The sequence below is a fragment of the Leptodactylus fuscus genome, chromosome 9 (assembly GCF_031893055.1).
Source record: "Leptodactylus fuscus isolate aLepFus1 chromosome 9, aLepFus1.hap2, whole genome shotgun sequence".
Taxonomy (NCBI): domain Eukaryota; kingdom Metazoa; phylum Chordata; class Amphibia; order Anura; family Leptodactylidae; genus Leptodactylus; species Leptodactylus fuscus.
This window is the reverse complement of record NC_134273.1, coordinates 39,268,371-39,288,104: the sequence shown is the minus strand read 5'-3', so window position 1 is coordinate 39,288,104 and position 19,734 is coordinate 39,268,371. Positions and strand designations below refer to the sequence as shown.

General features: G+C 43.0%; 2 protein-coding genes across 5 annotated transcripts in view; one reads left to right on the top strand and one right to left on the bottom strand.

Annotated features, from left to right (window-relative positions):
* Window positions 1-16,520: 16,520 nt before the first annotated feature.
* LOC142218292 (protein BTG1-like) lies at window positions 16,521-19,044 on the bottom strand. Of its 4 annotated transcripts, none has more exons than XM_075286895.1 (3): window positions 18,785-19,044; window positions 18,421-18,579; window positions 16,521-17,745 (listed from the first exon to the last, which is right to left on the bottom strand). In XM_075286895.1, the coding sequence occupies exons 2-3, from the start codon at window positions 18,536-18,538 to the stop codon at window positions 17,402-17,404; spliced, it is 462 nt and encodes a 153-aa protein (XP_075142996.1). In that variant the 5' UTR covers window positions 18,539-18,579; window positions 18,785-19,044; the 3' UTR covers window positions 16,521-17,401. The 4 variants fall into 4 exon arrangements, with proteins under 4 accessions (XP_075142996.1, XP_075142994.1, XP_075142995.1 ...); XM_075286893.1 differs by having other exon boundaries at window positions 18,421-18,642; window positions 18,785-19,043; XM_075286894.1 differs by having other exon boundaries at window positions 18,927-19,041.
* A 46-nt stretch (window positions 19,045-19,090) lies between these two features.
* The window catches only part of ATRIP (ATR interacting protein), a 72,569-nt gene continuing 71,925 nt past the window's right edge, over window positions 19,091-19,734 (top strand). The window contains exon 1 of the mRNA XM_075286815.1: window positions 19,091-19,121. The gene's annotated coding sequence lies outside the window, so the exon portion shown is untranslated. The remainder of the gene's footprint in view (window positions 19,122-19,734) is intronic.

Below are 19,734 nucleotides of genomic sequence, written 5' to 3'. Positions count from 1 at the left end.
GTGGTCTATTGGAATCACTGTGAACCCCTCAAAACTATAGTAATGATATACTGCTGCATGTTTGGATACACTATGCTTGGTATAGCCATTCTGGACTCTCTTAATACGATCATGTAAATGCATAGTCGTTCTCCTAACACATTGCGGTCCACGAGGATATGTGAGCAAGTAAATGACATATGAAGATGAGCAATTCAAAGAATATTTGATTAAAAAATGTTCACTTGTGGAATGACTGACAAAATGTTTCACACGATGCGTATTATATAACCAACATTTGCATCCAGTAGTACCACAATTAAAGCTACCCAATATAGAACTTTGTGCAGTGAGTTGAGTTCTTTTAGGTTTTAGTCTACTGAGGGACAGAGAGTTCTTAAGTAGAGATGAGCGAACACTAAAATGTTCGAGGTTCGAAATTCGATTCGAACAGCCGCTCACTGTTCGAGTGTTCGAACGGGTTTCGAACCCCATTATAGTCTATGGGGAACATATACTCATTAAGGGGGAAACCCAAATCCGTGTCTGGAGGGTCACCAAGTCCACTATGACACCCCAGGAAATGATGCCAACACCCTGGAATGACACTGGGACAGCAGGGGAAGCATGTCTGGGGGCATAAAAGTCACTTTATTTCATGGAAATCCCTGTCAGCTTGCGATTTTCGCAAGCTAACTTTTCCCCATAGAAATGCATTGGCCAGCGCTGATTGGTCAGAGTATGGAATTCGACCAATCAGCGCTGGCTCTGCTGGAGGAGGCGGAGTGTAAGATCGCTCCACACCAGTCTCCATTCAGGTCCGACCTTAGACTCCGCCTCCATTCAGGTCTGACCTTAGACTCCGCCTCCTCCGGCAGAGCCAACGCTGATTGGCCGAAGGCTGGCCAATGCATTCCTATGCGAATGCAGAGACTTAGCAGTGCTGAGCCAGTTCTGCTCAACTACACATCTGATGCACACTCGGCTCTGCTACATCTCGTTGGCCAATCAGCGCTGGCCAATGCATTCTATTAGCGTGAGCTGAGTTTGCACAGGGGTTCTAGTGCACCCTCGGCTCTGCTGCATCAGATGTAGCAGAGCCGAGTGTGCATCAGACGTAGCAGAGCCGAGTGTGCATCAGATGTAGCCGAGCCGAGTGTGCATCAGATGTGTAGTTGAGCAGAACTGGCTCAGCACTGCTAAGTCTCTGCATTCGCATAGGAATGCATTGGCCAGCCTTCGGCCAATCAGCGCTGGCTCTGCCGGAGGAGGCGGAGTCTAAGGTCGGACCTGAATGGAGACTGGTGTGGAGCGATCTTAGACTCCGCCTCCTCCAGCAGAACCAGCGCTGATTGGTCGAGTTCCGTACTCTGGCCAATCAGCGCTGTCCAATGCATTCCTATTGGAAAAAGTTTATGTCACAAAAATCACAATTACACACCCGATAGAGCCCCAAAAAGTTATTTTTAATAACATTCCTACCTAAATAAAGGTTATCCCTAGCTATCCCTGCCTGTACAGCTATCCCTGTCTCTTAGTCACAAAGTTCACATTCTCATATGACCCGGATTTGAAATCCACTATTCGTCTAAAATGGAGGTCACCTGATTTCGGCAGCCAATGACTTTTTCCGATTTTTTTCGATGCCTCCGGTGTCGTAGTTCCTGTCCCACCTCCCCTGCGCTGTTATTGGTACAAAAAAAGCGCCAGGGAAGGTGGGAGGGGAATCAAATTTTTTTGGAGTTTGCCACGTGATGTTCGATTCGAATCGAACACATCGAACAGCCTGATATCCGATCGAACATGTGTTCGATAGAACACTGTTCGCTCATCTCTATTCTTAAGAGATCTGGCCCGTCTGAACGTGATCCCTGATTTAGATGGTAAAACCTTCTTGAGGAATAGGTCATTTAATGGCCAATATTTGAGTAGGATACCCCATATGTCACTATGTGAAATCTTCCAATTCACAAATTATAGAAGAGTCACTTAATCCACTACTTATATTGATCCGATTGAGAAGTGAATTACTACTAGAAGCTGAAGTAGGGTTTGTTAATTCGTACTGACTGGATTCACCACTCTGGTTGTCTGCAAAAGAGGTAGGTGGTAAAAAGGGAGGCGCTTTCTACAGCTTTGGGACACAGTGATTTTATCACAGACCTAGAATCTTTAATAATATCCACATGATCATTATTGTTGATAGTTGAAATGGTATCTTGGATTATGGGTGGAGGATGATTGTGGGATTGTGAAAGTGCAGAACCAGCTGAATTGTTCTTAACTTTCTGTTCTGTTTCAGTACAGAAATGGATTGTTTATTCTTAAAGGTGGTAGAATTTTGGACTACAACTCTAGGGCGGGTATGTTTGGGTGTAGGCCAATTGATACATTGTGAAATTCTTCTTGTGTTTATCAATACTTGGATGTGAAGGTGTGGTATGATATGACGGTGTGTTGCATGAATCCTCATTTGACACTTCCAGCCAAAACTTCAAATTATTATTTCGGAGATCTGTCCAATTTGTTACTTTTATATTCCATGATCTCCCGTTCTATATTGAGCATTTGGGTACATAATACCAAAGCCTAAAGGCATACTATGCTGCGAAGTGAGAGGGGGAACCATGCCGTGGACCACAATTTATAGGGATACCATCCTGGGAAGTAGAAATGAGAAGGGGAACCATGCCATGGATCAAAAATTAAAGGAGTGCCATGCTGGGGACTAGGAATGAGAGGGAACCATGCTGTTGACCTGCTGGGGACTAGGATGTCAAAAGGCTTTGAAGTGTAACAGCAATTTTCCAGATATACAAAAAAATTTCTCAAACTCATTTTTTAAGGACCACTTCAGTTCTAAAGAAGATTATAAAGGCCTATATATTAGAAACCCCCATAAATCACCCCATTTTCAAAACTGTGTACCTCACATAATTTAATAATAATAAAAATAGCATTTGGCAAGTTTGTTAATCCTTTAAGCATTTCACGGGAATTAAAACAATATGAGGGCCCCTTCACACGGTGTTGCGCATATATCGGCATATACGCGCGCTTCCCATTGAAATCAAGGGCTCTGTTTTGAAGCGCCGCGCTTGGACACGTGTATATGTGTCTAAATAAGCGGCGCACTTACACCGTGTGAAGGGGCCCTGAAGGTGAAATTTAGACATTTCATTTTTAGCCAATAATACATTAATTTATCCCTAAAATTGACACATTCACAAAGGGTTAAAGGAGAAAATGTATCTCACAGTTTGTTATGCAATTTATCCAGAGCAGAGAAATACCCCACATGTGGGTGTAAATTGATTTTTGGGCACACAGTAACGAATGTAAGGGAAGGAGCGACACTTGGCATTTGAAAAGCAGATTTTGCTGGAATAGATTTCTGGTGCCATGTCTCATATGCAGAGCCCCTAGAGTACCAATATATTGGCATGGTGGAAGCCCTTGGATGCCCTGTTCACATCTGACCGCAGCATCCAAGGGGGTAAAACCCCTAATTGGAGCTCAGCTCCGGCCGGTGGTTATGAAGCAGGGTGTTATTTGTCAGTTACAGTTAACACCTGCTCCCGATCTCTTCCACAGTGTCGCTGAAGTGCCAGACGTAAATTTACAATTTGGTGGACTTTATGTACGAATTTAGAGCCAAAGGTCCTTAACAGTTTTCAGTATACTGGCTGTAACAATTTTTTGCAGTTTTTTAGATCTCTGCCTCCTGTCATTCTTTGTTTAGGTCTGGTTCACATCTGTGTCAGTAACTCGTTCGGGGGGAGTGCGCTTGGGGAGGCTCCCCCCCCCCCCCCCCCGAACGGACTACCAAATGCATTGGCAAGCGGTGAGCAGTGAAAGCACACAGACCCCATAGACTGTAATGGGGTCCTTGCGTTTTCCACGCAGTCTCCACATGGAGCATGAGGACAGAAAAGTAGTTCACGATCTACTTTCCTGTCCACATGACTCTTACGGAGGCCGTGCGGAAAGCACACGGACCCCATTATAGTCTATGGAGTCCGTGTGCTTTCAATGCTCACCGCTTGCCAATGCATTTGGTAGTTTGTTCGGGAAGGGGGGGGGGTCCCCATGCAGACTCCCCCGAACAAATTACAGACGCAGATGTGAACCAAGCTTCACTTGCAGTGGATAAAAATCAGTCCAAGGTCATGTGATATACAGTCCATGGTCATGTGATATACAGTCCATGGTCATGTGATGGACACACAGGTGCACAGCTCGTTACCAGGAAGAGGACTGATTACTGTGCTGTGACTATAACAAGCTGTGCACCTGTGTGTATATCACATGACCATGGACTGATTTTTATCCACTGCAAGTAAACAAAATATGACAGCAAGCTGAGACCTTGAAAACCACAAGGAATTGACACAGAAAGTATATTGGAAAATTGTCGAACTTTTAAATATACAAACAATAATATTTATTTCTTAACCACTTCCGTATCAGGCCAATTTGTGTTTCAGGACCAGAAATATTTTCCATTTTTTTTGTATGGGTGGGTTTGAGGGCTGCAACAGTTTTATCATTTAGGTTATACAAATAATTTCTGCGTCTTTTTACGGTGATACATAGGGCTTTATTTTTATGTTGTTTTTCTTTTTCTATGTGTTTTAATTTTTCTTTATATCCGGGAAAATATAAATAAAAGAGGAGGGAAATAGGTCTGTTTTATTTAATAGCATAAAGTCCTACTAAAAAAACTTTCTAAAATATTTTATTCTCTCTGTTATGTGAATTTTAATTTTGTATGGTGTCATGACTTATGGTGTTATTGACTTCTTATTTTATTAATAAGTTTTTTTAGACTGAGTGGTGCAACAAAAGGTATGTTGGCATTTGCAATAAACATGCCAACATAATTTATATATGGGTCAAATTTTTTAGTGACCGATTCCCTTTAATCCACTTACCATCCTACTAATATATTATTATTATAATTATATAATTATAATTATTATAAATGTGAAAGTTTGGATGTTTGGATGTTTGTTCCTCAATCACGCAAAAACAGCTGAACAGATTTGAATGAAATTTGGCACATAGATTGTAACCTCGATTAAAATATAGGCTACTTTTTATTCTGGTAAATGACATGGTTTCATGAGTGTTATGAATTTAAGTTCCCATACTATATTAAACAGCCCCTACAGCAGTCTTATCTCAGCCAGTGCTGTTATCACTCTGTGTAAACACACGCTAACCCTCTGTGGTTTGTGTATATACATTTGCATATTATCTGATCTGCTCCAGTCTTCTGCTGGAAAAAGAAAATCTAATTTGTCGCAAACAACGACAGCTATGAAGGAAGCCAGAAGTCACAGAATTCTCAATCGGAGCTGAGGGGGATCATCGATGCCAACAACACACTCATTATATGGCGTCTCAGTGAGCTGCTGACGTGCCGGAATAATCACGGGCACAGCGTGAGGAACGATTTCGGCAGCAGGCCAGCTTGACAGCTGCCGAAACGCCGGAGCAGGCAGATCATCAACGCCAACAACATGCTCATTATATGATGTTCCAGCGAGGTGCTGAGATGCCGAAACAGTCACAGGCTTAGTGCAAGAAACAAGTTCAGTGGCAGGCCAGCTTGACAGCTGCCAAAACGCTGGAGCATGCGGATGATCAGCACCAACAACACGCTCATCATATGGCTTCCCAGCGAGCTGCTGAGATACCGGAACAATCACAGGCACGGTGTGAGGAACAAGTTCAGCAGCAGGACAGCTTGAGAGCTGCCAAAATGCCAAAGCAGGAAAACCATCCACGGCAGAAATTTGCTGAATATAGGTGGATCATTGACGCCAAGAACCCGCAGACGAAGTAGCGGGCAGAGACTAGTTATCTATATAGCTAGGGTGAATGTCACATTAACTGCTAAAGTCCTGCCACAGTTCCTTGCATTTTGCTGGAGGAAGGCACAAAGCCCCTTAGGGGAAAATAAGGCAGTATTTCCATTATGTATAGTACTACTAATAGTAGAAAGGTAACAATATTTATTTATATAAGACACAAGAATATACTGTGACGTGTTACAACGAGGGATAAAACAAACAACAAATAAACAAACAATGATACATATGACAAAAGCTTCCTGTCCAAAAAAAAACTTACAATCCAAAAATCTATTCAAGAAAAAGAATCCTTGTAAAGCCAGTGGTGACATGAGTTTATGTTACAATAAAAAAAGAAACAAGAAAATTAGTTTTTCAAATGAAAACCATATAGCAGAATACTCAGTATACTGTACTTTGTATTGGATGTCAATATTTATTTTCACCACTAGATGGCACATGTGAAACACAAAAGAAAATAATCGTAAAGCTTTAATCTGAAAGAACAGAGAAGTTGTGTAACCACTACCTGGCCAGAAAAGTCCCAGTGCTGGATTGTTGGTAAACCACTACAGTCATGAGAGAGGAGCAAAAGCAGGACAGACAAACTTTGCCACATAGTCATCAGACTCCTTCTAATTCAAACCAAATGGATTGTGACATTAGGTTTCTTTGAAAACCAGGTATTAATCTATAGGGAGCTATCTTCCAATAGATGGCGCTAGAAGCAACTTCCTCTTTTTCACTAATGAGATCTTATTTGTATATTCCTTACTTGTACCAAAGCATTAAAGGGGCTCTATCACTAGGAAAAGTCATTTTTAACTAATCACATCCTTGCATAGCCTTTAGAAAGTCTATTCCACACTTACCTTTTGTATGCAGATTGCCTCAGTGGTTTCTGAATAAGTTCGTTTTTATTCATATGCTAATTAGACTGGTGCACGATACATCGTGCACACCTCTCCTGTTGTTTCCTATGGGAGGCTGCTGCTGCTGCTGCTGCTGCTGCTGACTCAGTTTCCTGTTTGCCTCACACACATAGGAGATAATAGAAGAGAGGAGGCTGCTGGGAACTTTCTGTGCTGGCTGAAAGCTCATTAGCATATGAATAAAAATGGACCTATTCAGAAACCACTGAGGCAATCTACATACTAAAGGTAAATGTGAAGTAGCATTTCTAAAGCCTATGCAAGCATGTGATTAGTTAAAAATGACTTTTCCCAGTGATAGAGCCTCTTTAAAGAGGATCTTCTCTGTAACTTTCAACCTTTGCACTGTAAAAATTGAAAAGGGTGAATTTTTCAGCTATAATTGACATGCACTCACATGTATAATAGCCTCTTATGCCCCCCCTAAAGTACAATGTCCCGCTTACACCACTACATTATAATATCCTCTTTATGCCCCATATAGTACATTGGCATTTTTATGTCCCCATATAATAATTTTATACCCCCTGTGAGATGGTGTCAGGCAGAATGCAGGCAGGCAGAATGGAGTCCTGGTATATCTTCCCCAGGTTTCTGACCTATGTGTGGTCCAGGGTAGGTCTTGAATAGACCTTAGCCCAGGTGTGGGTCCTGGGCTCATTATTGGGCCATAAAAGGCTGCAGAGCCTGCACTTCAGGGCAGTTCCTGGACGCTGGAGGAGGCGCCTGGGTCTGTCCAGGCACTGTGAGTCTGGTAGGACTGTATTGTCGGGTTTTTTGTTGTTGATTTGTGTGGCTGGTAGTAATCCAAAAAGTACAGTTAGTACGTATTGTCTAGTTAGCGCTCAGACAAGCAAGGTTTTGTTTCACATTGTTTTTCTCTGAAGTTAAGGCTGTATATATTTTGCTCCTTTTGTGTCTGATATTTATTTTATTTACTTTGCTGTTTTTTGTTTGTTTTGTTTTTTTAAACAAAAACCTGTTTGTTACAGTTTTTGTGTCCCTGTCTCTGACTGGTTGGGTCCACACCATTGCTGCTATCGAGCTTCCTTCCCCACACTACAGTCAAATGCCCCTTAATGTGGTTTCTATGAGCTTCCATTTTTCAGTAATAATACATCATGTTGGTAATGAGTTGAGAACAATGGTGAAGCAGGGAGCTGTCTGATCTCTGCTTCACCATTCGGATCATCTCTCTGCTCCCGGTGTCTTGGGTGTATGAGAAGTTGACAGTCATGGTGCTGGAATGTTGTGTTATCTCCCCCAGGTTCCTCACCTATGTATGGCGATTAGTAATCCGGGACAGGTATTCCGTATATCTCAGCCCAGGTGAGAGGATTTAGCTCACTACTGGGCCATAAAAGGGTAGAGAGCCTGCACTTCTGGTCAGACCCTGGGAGAGACAGGATGTGTCTAGGTCTGTGTGGTCGGGTGGGAAAAACTTGCAGTTGTTTGTTTTGTTTCCCTGAGTGGCAGGTGGTAAGCTACTAGTGTAGTGAGAGAAGTTTTTGTTTAGTTAGAGCTCAGCCAAGTAGGTTTGTGTTTTTGCCTGAAGTTAAGACTGTCTTTTATTTATTTGTTTTTCCAAAAAAAAGACAAAAAAAATGCTGGGGTAAAACACTATCTTCACTAGACGCTGTGTCCCTGCCTCTGACTGTTTGAGTCCCGTTCTGCTGCTGCTAATTTTCTACAGGTGCAGTAGGCATGATGTTGTGATGCCACTTACATCGTTCCTGTTGCTCCCTGAAGATTCCAGGAAGGGCCAGAGACAAAAGAGAACAAGGGGGGAATTGGAGGGGGGCAATATATACTGAAGGGGAAAAGGAACTGGAGGCAACTGGAGGGGGACGATATGTATGGTGGGGTCAACTGGAGAGGGACAAGAACCTGGGGGCAATTCGAGGGGGACAAAAATGGGGGACGAGAAACTGTGAGACAACTGGAGGGCAATAATATATACTGAGGGGGACAACAAACTGTGGAGGCAACTGGAAGGGGACAATATACACTGTGGGGAAACTGGAGAGGGACATGAAAGTGTGGGGGAATAAAGGTGCAGTCTATTATATAGGGGTATATACTGAATGGGGCATATAGGACCCTTATATGGGGGCATTGTACTGTATGTGGACATAACAGGCCATTATATGGGGACAATAGGTGGCATTGTACTGTATGGGGAAATAAAGGGCTAATAGATGAGAGAATAAGGGGTTACCAATGTATAGAGGTGTTGTACTGTATGGGGGCAAACGGGGATTATTGTACTGTATGGGCATGAAGGGGAAATTACTGTATGGGGGCATAACAGACCATTATATGTGGGCATGAGAGCCATTGTACTGTATAAGTATATATTATACTTATGGGGTCATGTCAATTATAGCTTCAAATTTCACCCGTGACTTTCGATCATTGCAATGGATCAAAAGTCACAGAAGATCTAGAGCAGACCTGGGCAAAGTCCGGCCCCCGGGCCACATCCGGCCCTCTGACTGATTCAGTCCGGCCCGCACAGCTTTGACTAGGGAGGCGTGTCTAGGGGGCGTGTCTTAGTGCCGGCCGAAGATGGAGATGTGGAGCGTGTCATAAAGTACTGAGAGATGTAAGGTGAGCTGCAGGGGGGAGAGAGAGTATGTGTGTGTCTATATATGTGTGTGTGTCTATATGTTTGTCTGTCTATATGTGTGTCTGTCTATATGTCTGTCTATCTGTATGTATGTGTGTGTCTCAGTAACCTAGGGGGAAAAAATGGAAGGGGAATGTTATACTAGGGCAGAGATGGCAAATGGAGGGGGGGACATGAAACTGGGGGAGAGATGGAGGGAGGACATGAAATGGGGAAAATAAAGGGGGATATGAAACTGAGGGAGAAATGGAGGGGGGGGGACATGAAACTGGGGGTAGATGAAGAGGGCACTTAGACTGGGGGGACATTAAACCATGGAGGTAGCTGGAGGGGGACCTGTCTGCCTCTAGTTGCCCCCAGTTTAATGTCACCCTCCAGCTACCCCTACGGTTTAATGTCTGCTTCCCGATTTTAATGTCCCCCTCTAGTTGCCCCCAGTTTCATGTCCCGCTCCAGCTGTCAATTTATTGCCCCCCTCCAATTACCCCCACTGTTTAATGTCCCCCTCCAGCTGCTCCAGTTTTGTGTCCCCTCTAGTTTCCACCAGTTTATACTGGGGCACCAGGAGAGGGAGCTAATACTGTGGGGCAGTTGGAAGGGAACATTATAATGTGGGGGCATATAATGTATATGTATATAATGTATGGGTGACTGTAGGAGGATTATACTTTGTGGGGGCACATGGAAAGATGATTGGGAATGGGCGGAGTCAACGTAGAAGTGGGTGGGGCTAAATTTGCCGTGGCGCGGCCCTCTAGCATAGTTTCAATTTGTTATGCGGCCCCATGGGAAAATTAATTGCCCACCCCTGATCTAGAGCATTCCAACATTTCATAGTCTATGGGGTCCGTGTGCTTTTACTGCACAGCAATTGCATTTGGTATTCCATTTGGGGGGGGGGGGGTCTCCATGAATAAATCCAAATGCAGATGTGAACAGGGCATTACAGAAAGATACGAACATTTAATAGGGAAAGAGGCGTGAATGATGGATTGAGGGTCACAAAATTTCTTTTATCTAACTTAAGCTAGAGAAGATTTACGAAAGAACTGTATTAGAGTATTAGACATGTTTTAGTCACTTTTATGTTTTGTATGAAATAGGACAATGACTTTGTCTACATTGCTATACTCTGCACCAAATACGCAACTCAAATATGTCACTTTTTCTGGCACAAACTAAGCCATGTAATAAGAGGTGTAAGGTTAGACTAGACACTATAATAATATATCAGATTTATCATCCAGCATCAGATCCTATAATAAATCTGGCACAGTTTAAGACTGTCTAGTCTGACTTTGCATTGCTTCACATTAAGATAGTAATAGTAAACCCTCCCATTACTGTTTCAATGCAGCAATGTGTTTAAGTAATAAAAAAGGCTTATCTTACCTCTCTGTTCCCACACAGGTGTGTCTGTTTTCCTATCGCATGCTGTGTAAGGGCAGGTCCCCACTGCACCAATCACAGGTCTCAGCAGAAACCCCTACCCAAATAGCACATGACTGTCTCAGCAGTGAAGAGCCATGTGCTTAGAGGTCACTGCCTAGGTCTGTGATGCATGCAGTGGTGACCCCTTCTCTAATGTCACATCAATAAAAATGCTGGAGCTGTAGCAGCGATTACTGGGGAAATGCCTGAAATTTAATTTTAAAGCTAAGGCCCCACAGCAGAAAAGCTCTACGAGAAAAAACGCAGTGGCAACGCATCATGATTCTTTCCACAGCGCTAGACACAAGTTTGCAGAGGTTTCCTCTGCAGACTTTCTGCTTCAATTACACCTATAGGGAAACCACCAGCATTTCTGTAGGTATGATTGACATGCTGCAATTTCCAAAAGCACAACGGTTTTGAAAAACGCAACGTGTCCGCTGTGAATATTTTCATTCTATAGTCACTTTGCTGTGACTATGAAACGATGCAGTTTTTGCCACAGCATTTACACAATGTTGGGGCCCCAGCATAAGGGTAAGTTCACACTAAGACGGCTCCCATTGAAAGCAATGGAAGTCGCTCGGGTCTTTTTACTGGGAGCCGTTTCTTCTGGCTCCCGGAAAAAAGAAGCAAGATGCTCATTCTTCGGGCCGAGTCACCTCGCGATTCGGCCTGAAGACACTCCCTGTTGCAGACTAGGCCCATTCATTGGGCCTAATCCGGAGCAGAGTGCGCGTGCGTGGCTGGACACCAGTACAGTGCATCGGCTTTCAGTCGCGGCTACCTGGTTTTTGGATCGGAACCTAAGGTGGCCTCCGCCTCAGGTACTGATCCAAAAAACCCTGTGTGAACTTACCCTAACACTTTGCTGCATTCAGGTAGCAATGTGTTTAAGTTGGACAACCCATTTGTTACAACAACTGTTTTAAAAATTGCAACGTTTCTATTGCAAACATTTTTCTGCAATGTGTGGATGGGATTCACTAGTGACTGTAAAATACAGTGTTTACACCATGTGGAGCCCCGGCCTTAAAGTAGTATCAGGGATTTATGGCGTATCCAGGGAGAATGCAATAAAACTAAAGAGAATTCCCTTTAATCCAGCCTCCATGATCAGTTAAACCAGATCTTGTGGTCTAATCAGAAGGGATGTTATATTTGGATGATCATGTTTTCTCACCTTTCACTTGAGCTGTACTTAAGACTATTTGTTATTTAAGCTACCCTGGTGGTATCTGTGAAAACAATAGAAAAACAGACACTTCAACAAGTCAGTATTGTCCTTACACAATCCCTTGGGTCAGTAGGGGGATCTCAGAGCCATCTCCTGTGAATCCTGTAAACAGATCATTATCTTATTATCCTTGGTGCATATGTATGAGGCCATTGTCCACAAGCAGTTGTTGATCTACTAAAAGAGAAAGCTACTTTGCAACATAAAGGTGTTTGTACAGGAAATTGCCCCCACTAATACATTAAGTACATTGCTTGCTGTGAACCTGTTTGTCATACAGTAGCCATACAGAAGGACCCCATTCACCCAGTGAGGTTACAAATGTCATTTTGGCTTCTGTTAAGGCAATGTGTCAGCATAACGTTTTGACTGCATAGGAAAAAGCATCAGAATACTCGTTCTTATATAGTGGACCACACCAAAAAAAGAAAAAACATATACTATGTAATTTTTTTTTTATGTAAAAGAATCATAACCAGCATCAGGTTGTCCGAAATGTCCCGAACTATACAATTATTACATTATTTATTCAACAGAGGAAATAAAAAAAAAAAAAAATCTGTTAAAACGACAGAATTTCTGTTTAAAGAGGACCTTTCATCAAATCGGGCCCATGCAGTTCTATATACTGCTGGAAAGCTGACAGTGCGCTGAATTCAGCGCACTGTTGGCTTTTCCGATCCGTGCCCGGTGTAAAGCGCTATCGGTCCCGGTACCGTAGCACTTTAGTGTCAGAAGGGCGTTTCTGACTGTTAGCCAGGAACGTCCTTCTACCTCGCGGCGCCTATCGCGCTGTGCTGTGGAGCGGGGAGGAACTCCCCCCCTCCCTCTCCTGATAATACTCGTCTATGGACGAGCTGTGTAAGCAGAGGGAGGGGGCGTTCCTCCCCGCTCCACAGCACAGCGCGATTGGTGCCGCGAGGCAGAAGGACGTTCCTGGCTAACTGTCAGAAACGCCCTTCTGACACTAAAGCGCTACGGTCCCGGGACCGATAGCGCTTTACACCGGGCACAAATCGGGAAAGCCGATAGTGCGCTGAATTCAGCGCACTGTCAGCTTTCCAGCAGTATATAAAACTGCATGGGCCCGATTTGATGAAAGGTCCTCTTTAATTGTGTATCTTGTCTCCATAAAAGGAACAAAAATTCTCAAAAAAAGTTGTAAGTACCCCGTAATGGTATTAATACAAAACTTCAAGTTGTTAAACAGCTCTGATGATGAAAAAATTAAAAAATGCAACGCCTCTTAGTACATGGCAGAATTGCTGTGTTTCTTCCAATCCCCTCAAAAAAAAAAAAAAAAAAAATGAATAACTACACAGTACATTGAACCATAAAAATTTCAACTAGTCCCATAGAGATCAAGGACTTGATTACTGGCCCAATGAATAAAAACAGTTAATTTACATATAACCTTCTAGGGTTATAGCCGGGTGCATGGATATAAAAAATATCAGATTAATCCAGAGCTCAGTGACCGTCAAATGATGTATTTTATACTTGATGACAAATCTTTCAACCTATTTTTCAAGAATTGAGAAGTTTTTCATGTCTTTATCAATATTTTTTTTTTAGGGAAGTTGTAAATCCTGTGCTTTTCACTGTGGTTATTACACCTAATGATAGCCTGACACTTGCTAATTCTGTAGCAGCAGTCATCCAGTCATCTCATTTACATCACAGACTAAACAGACAGGATAACAAGAGAAGATAACATGCCTATAGATAACACTATTGACAATAGGTGATGTCACAGCTTGTCTATACCCCCACCCTGCACAAAGCATGTCTGGGAAACTCTTCAATAGACCTCAGTGGGTCTGCTCCACAGTAGCCACATAGCCTATGGCTATGCCTAGGCTGTAAAGTATGTCATTGAATGCTGTCAACAGAGCAAAGAAGAAGCTCTGGCAAAACTTTAGCCCCCATTAATCCTGTACAGAAAATAGAATGGAAAGTTCTAAAATTAGAAAGCAAAAGTATAAAAAGTGATATATTTCACTATATGATTGTAGTCTGGATCAGTAGTCTCCCCCATTGACAAGGTTCCATAGTCCTGCCGCAGCAATGGCAAGTTGTGGTCAGCGCATGACTGGCCATGCACAACGTTTTTAGAAAGATTAGTGACTATTCAGTTTAGTGAAGTGCTGCTTATACTGAGGTTATAAACAAATTCTTATAAATATCAGGACAGTTCAGCGTCACGGTGTATTGTTTGGAAGGATACAACCATAGAAAGAGCATTAACTGGCTATAGCTATGATGGCAAACAATTCTCTCTTAAGCTAAGGCCCCATATAGCGGCCCACAGCAAAAACGTGCTGCAGCACTTTTTATAGTAAGTCCACAGAGGAAACCTCTGCTTCTATTATACCTATAGGGAAACCGCTGGTGTGTCTATAGGTATAAATGACATGCTGATATTTATTTCACACATCCTCTGGCCTCCAAACAGGTTGGTCCAATTTGTCGACAACCCCTTTAACTTCTCTATTTGTATGTTAATAGGGAGCATGTCCTTGACACCTCTGGTAATGCTTGTCATCCACTGGAACCATGGATTCATTTTTCCTTAGACATCAGAAGGAACTCTGTACATGTTACGCTAGGTTCACACTAGCGCCCGGAGTCCGTTCTGAGCTTTCCGTCTTCTGCATGCAGAAGACGGAAAGCTGTCAGACTGGGTCTGGCCGTGAGCGCCGGTGAGCGTTTTATGCTCTCTGCCGCGAAACCGTTTTTTTTTTTTAAACCGGACACAGAGTACTGCATGTCCGACTCTGTGTCCAATTTAAAAAAAAAACGGTTTTGCGGCGGAGAGCATAAAACGCTCAACGGCGCACATGGCCGGACATCTTTTAAACCCATTCAAATGAATGGGTGAGAGAGTCCTGCAGGTTTCTGTCTCCTGCTCAGTTTTGTGCAGGAAACGGAAACCTGCATGAACAGAGAGACCGGGCGCAGATGTGATCGAGTCCTTAGATTGTAACGCCAGTTTTGGTTCTGTGCACCTGAAGAAAACTGACATCTGTGTAGGGAGAGGTGACTATCTTATAGCAGACACCATTATGGTATATATTTCATGGCATGTATTCTTTATAATAGAAGCAATACAAAGGATGTGAATTATTAAAATAAAGCTGGCCACACTTGTAAACTGGCGGATGTTCCTTTGAAGTATGTGGTTTCAGAGAAACTAAGGCCCCACATGGTGTCCCACATGATCATTGGGGGGTCCCAGTGGTCACAGTCCCAGCAAATAGACATTTATTCTCTATTCTGTGGATGGGGATAAGTGTTGCTACTGGGAAAAGCCCTTTAGGTCAGGGTCATAGAAGGCTAAATCACTGCAGGTTAGTCACTTCAAATTTGCCAGCATTATATAACTGCAGCATGGTGGATAGGTTTGAAACAAACCCAATCTATAGGTTTCGGGAAAAAATGTAGCACGAAGAAATGTGTACTGCAGGAGTTAATCATTGCTGTGGGTTTTACCTACATATTTCAACCTACCTTGGAAATGCAAAGCTTGAAAGCCACAGGACTGTAGCGAAATCTGCAGGAAACACTGTTGTCACATTCAACAGCATTTTTGGTAGGTGTTGCCTTACCCTTAGGCTGGTTATAGGTGCAATATTTCTATTAGCAGATCTGAGGTATCAATTGACAATCAGATGTCTACATTGAATGGCCAAACATCTCTTGGCTTCTGCCAATGACAAAAATTGACGTTGATTTTCAGCCTGTATGTTAATGGAATTATCTACTATTTTATTGTGGACAAAAAGATGTAAGTCTGTGATGGATTAGTCAAATTAATATGTAAATCTGGCCATACAGATCAAAGAAGGTCAACTCGATGCAATGGGGCCAATCAGTCATCCATGGGATTGTTAGTGCAAAGTGGCAAATAAATGGCCAAATTTGGAAGATCACACTATAATATATATCTATATCTGTAGTTGTAGCTAGCCACATGTGACATATTCCAAGCAGGCCATACAATTTTGCAGTGGAAAAAAGGAATTTGCATTAACGTTTTACAAAACGGTGTCCAAAATTGCCCAGTCAGTGGATTCTATCTCATGTGTAATCCAAAGTGGTAATTATTGTAATAATATATTGTGATAATAACAATTATTATAGCAAGACTATATATGAGATCTGAGTGGGGAACACTGGGCATTATACCTGGACACAGTGCTCATAGTCTGGAAGACCATTAATATAAAGAAATACTCCTGTTCTCTGGAAATAACTACAAGTAAGGCAGGTCAGAAGATGCCTAAAAATTCTGCAAGGTGTGAAAATAGAATGATTTTCTTTTCCGGGCAGTGCAGCATCAGGGCCCTTCTTTCTGGGGTCTGCAGTTATGTACCCCCTGCGGCCTTACAGAGATATGGGCTAATGCCATAATAATTTGCCACATGTCCTGGGAACAATGAAAGAAACAGGAATAAAACATATTTGCTTTTTTATTAAAAAGAGTCAAGGGTATTTCCAAAATATAAATTCTCTCTTGACTCAATAATTCATTTACAATGTACAATTCCACATGGGGAAGGAAAAAAAGAAACTAATAAGGGCCTTTTACACCAAATTACATCCATGTCCTCGCATCTGAGGGTGTTTTCACATGTGCAGTTTTGAGGCCTAAGCAAGATGTAGGCAGTAAGGCTGAACATAGAGTACTTACAGGATCCCTGTTGGGCAATATTTCTCCCAATACCCCCATACATGATCAGGTGACCGAGAGTGCATGTGTTCTCTGCTAGGAAAGGAAACTACGTAGCTGCAGTTCTGCTAGTGGTTTATCTCCCCGAGAACAAAAAGATCAGGCATGTTAAACTCCCTTCTCCTCCTGAAACTGCCATCGGGGGGAGAGTTAGGAAGTTTCCATACACAATAAATGGGTTCCTGGTTCCGCCGACAAACAACTTAAGACTCTACTCACATGACCGCCTGCTGTCCGTGATTCCAGATCCCGGATCAGACTCTTGGCTTCTTTTTCACAGACCTGATTTGTCTATTAAAGGCAAAGGGTCTGTGAAAAACATGGCCTGCTCATGTGAATAGAGCCTTAGAGAGAGGAATTATACAGAAAAGATTCTACTTTGTTTTTGTTTTTTTTTGTAAACCACTCCAATATTTGGCTTCAAAACTGCACCTATGGAAGCACCCCGAATCAAAGACAGGAGAGGCCTGGCAGTGCTACTATTTAGGGTCTATGTGCTGAGGATCAGACAATTCAATGCCATAGATCCTCATGAAGATAAGGAAGGTTAGAAGGGGAAACAGACATAATTGTACAATTTGAGTGTTCTTTTTAACTCTATATTTAACTAGAAACGGTCATCATGCTGTAATTTTTAGAGGGGCTGTGTCGTCCCATACGAAGTGCATCTTTGCAGCTAGAGTGGGTTTCTAAAGGTTTGCCCACTGCTGGCGATCCGTCATACAATACACAGATAGATCCGTCTTCTCCAATACGGTAGGAAACTTCAAAGGGGTCGACCCAAAGCGTAAGCTCACTGGGAAGAAGATGGAACAGTCTCTGATGGCTGAGGCCAATATGTCCAGCTGCACGACCTATCAAGGGGTCCATTTTGTGGTTGATTCTTAAGCAGCGATACCCTGATCCTTTGCAAGGAATCTGAGGAAACCAGTGATGTTTATAATGATCTATCGGAGACAAAGAGGAGAAGTGGGAGTGGGGAGGTGGAGGAGGAGAGATGTGAGGGGGTTGGAGTAGAAAGGGGGTGGGAGAAAGGAAAAAAACAACATTAGCAACTATTCAATATAATATAAGTATTCAATCCGTCGTCTAATTCTAAAATGTATTGCAGTTTCCAGCCATATCCTTAAGATTAGCATGAAATTAACCCCTTGGCATAACGCCAAGAGCTACGTATAGTGTACTAGGCCCAGGGCAGTTTTGATCAATTGTTTTGGTTCCTATAAACGGTAATGTTTTATATGATTCATCAATCCATACCCATCTACAGCGATCTATCAATATACATCAAATGCCTGACCCAAATACTACAGAAGTTAGATGACAAAGAGACAATGAAGGCTCACTGTAGAAATGAGGTCAATAACATAATACATAAACGATAATAACAATAATATACTATATAAGATTAATATAATATAGGGGCATTCAATAAGCCACTAACACACAACAACAACAGCACAGAAGTTTTCAGTCTCATTGATACATAAAAACAAAATAAACAAGATTACATCAAGTCAAGGAAAGTCCACTAAATATACACAAAGGATCTACAGGGAATTTCCGCTATATATGGACTAGTATATACATAGACAGATAACATATAGCATTCGCTCTCTTACCTTTCATGGACTCTTGCAGGGACTGGCAGAACTGTTGTAATTGATTCTCCTCAATAAGCCCGCTTTGTTTGAGCAGCTTGGTGATGAAAGCAGCAGCTGTCGAGATTTCAGTCTTCATTGTGCCTGTTTTTACGTTCTTGGTCGACGAGCACAAGGATCCTATGAAGACCATACAATAAGTTTATTCTATCCTAGGAATCTTGGAAGAACTGATCATGGGATCTGAGTGCAAATATTGAAGATTCAATATCAAGATCTTGTTTTGTATGAAGGGGTCCAGAGTCACTAAATCCTTATGGACCCCTATATGTTCCCCAGTGGTCTGTTTACGGTAATAAAGAGAGGGGTGAAGAGCACGACTGACCCTAGTCTGGTCACAGCTGGATCTCCTGTTTTCCAGGAAGGGTAGTGGGCGGTGCTATAATGTTGATGATGTGTGGAGGTGGTTGGGTTACAAAGTGATTAAAAGGTTTGCCTCATCCCCTTCCCCCCTATAGGGTCCTTGCCTTATTGCAGGAGATGTTTAGGCAGCTTTCTCTCCCGTCCTAGCTTTGAGAAACCTGTCGGGACGACTAGACGAGCAGAGGAAGCACATAGCATTCTTCACCGCACAGCCAAGGGTAAACAAGAGGAAGGAGGAGTCACGGAGACGCCCCTCCTCTCTGACGTCACAATGGAATCGAATCAGCACGTCCGCACAGGTTTGTTACAATGTATAAATAAACAAACGAAACGTTCTGACACGTCACGGGCGAGGAATCTGCCTAGCAACAAGTGGGAGTGGGTGGACGGCTGGGGAGGGGAGTCTGCTTAGCAACAGGTGGAAAGTAGGGGGAGACGGGGCAGTAACTTCCTTAGTAACTTCTGCCAATAGGACCCGTGCTAGAGGCTCACAGCCGGCCCGCAGAACCAGGACTGGCCCGGTTTACTACCGTTGTCACAACGTTACGGACGGCTGTGGGCTGGTCCCGTTGTTTACATGCGACTACATGTTATAGGGGGGAGGGTGATGGTGTTTACATGGGACTGCGTGTTGGAGGGGGAGAGAGTGATGGAGTTTACATGGGACTGTGTGTTGGAGGGGGAGAGAGTGATGGAGTTTACATGGGACTGTGTGTTGGAGGGGGGAGAGAGTGATGGAGTTTACATGGGACTGCGTGTTGGAGGGGGAGAGAGTGATGGAGTTTACATGGGACTGTGTGTTGGAGGGGGGAGAGAGTGATGGAGTTTACATGGGACTGTGTGTTGGAGGGGGGAGAGAGTGATGGAGTTTACATGGGACTGCGTGTTGGAGGGGGAGAGAGTGATGGAGTT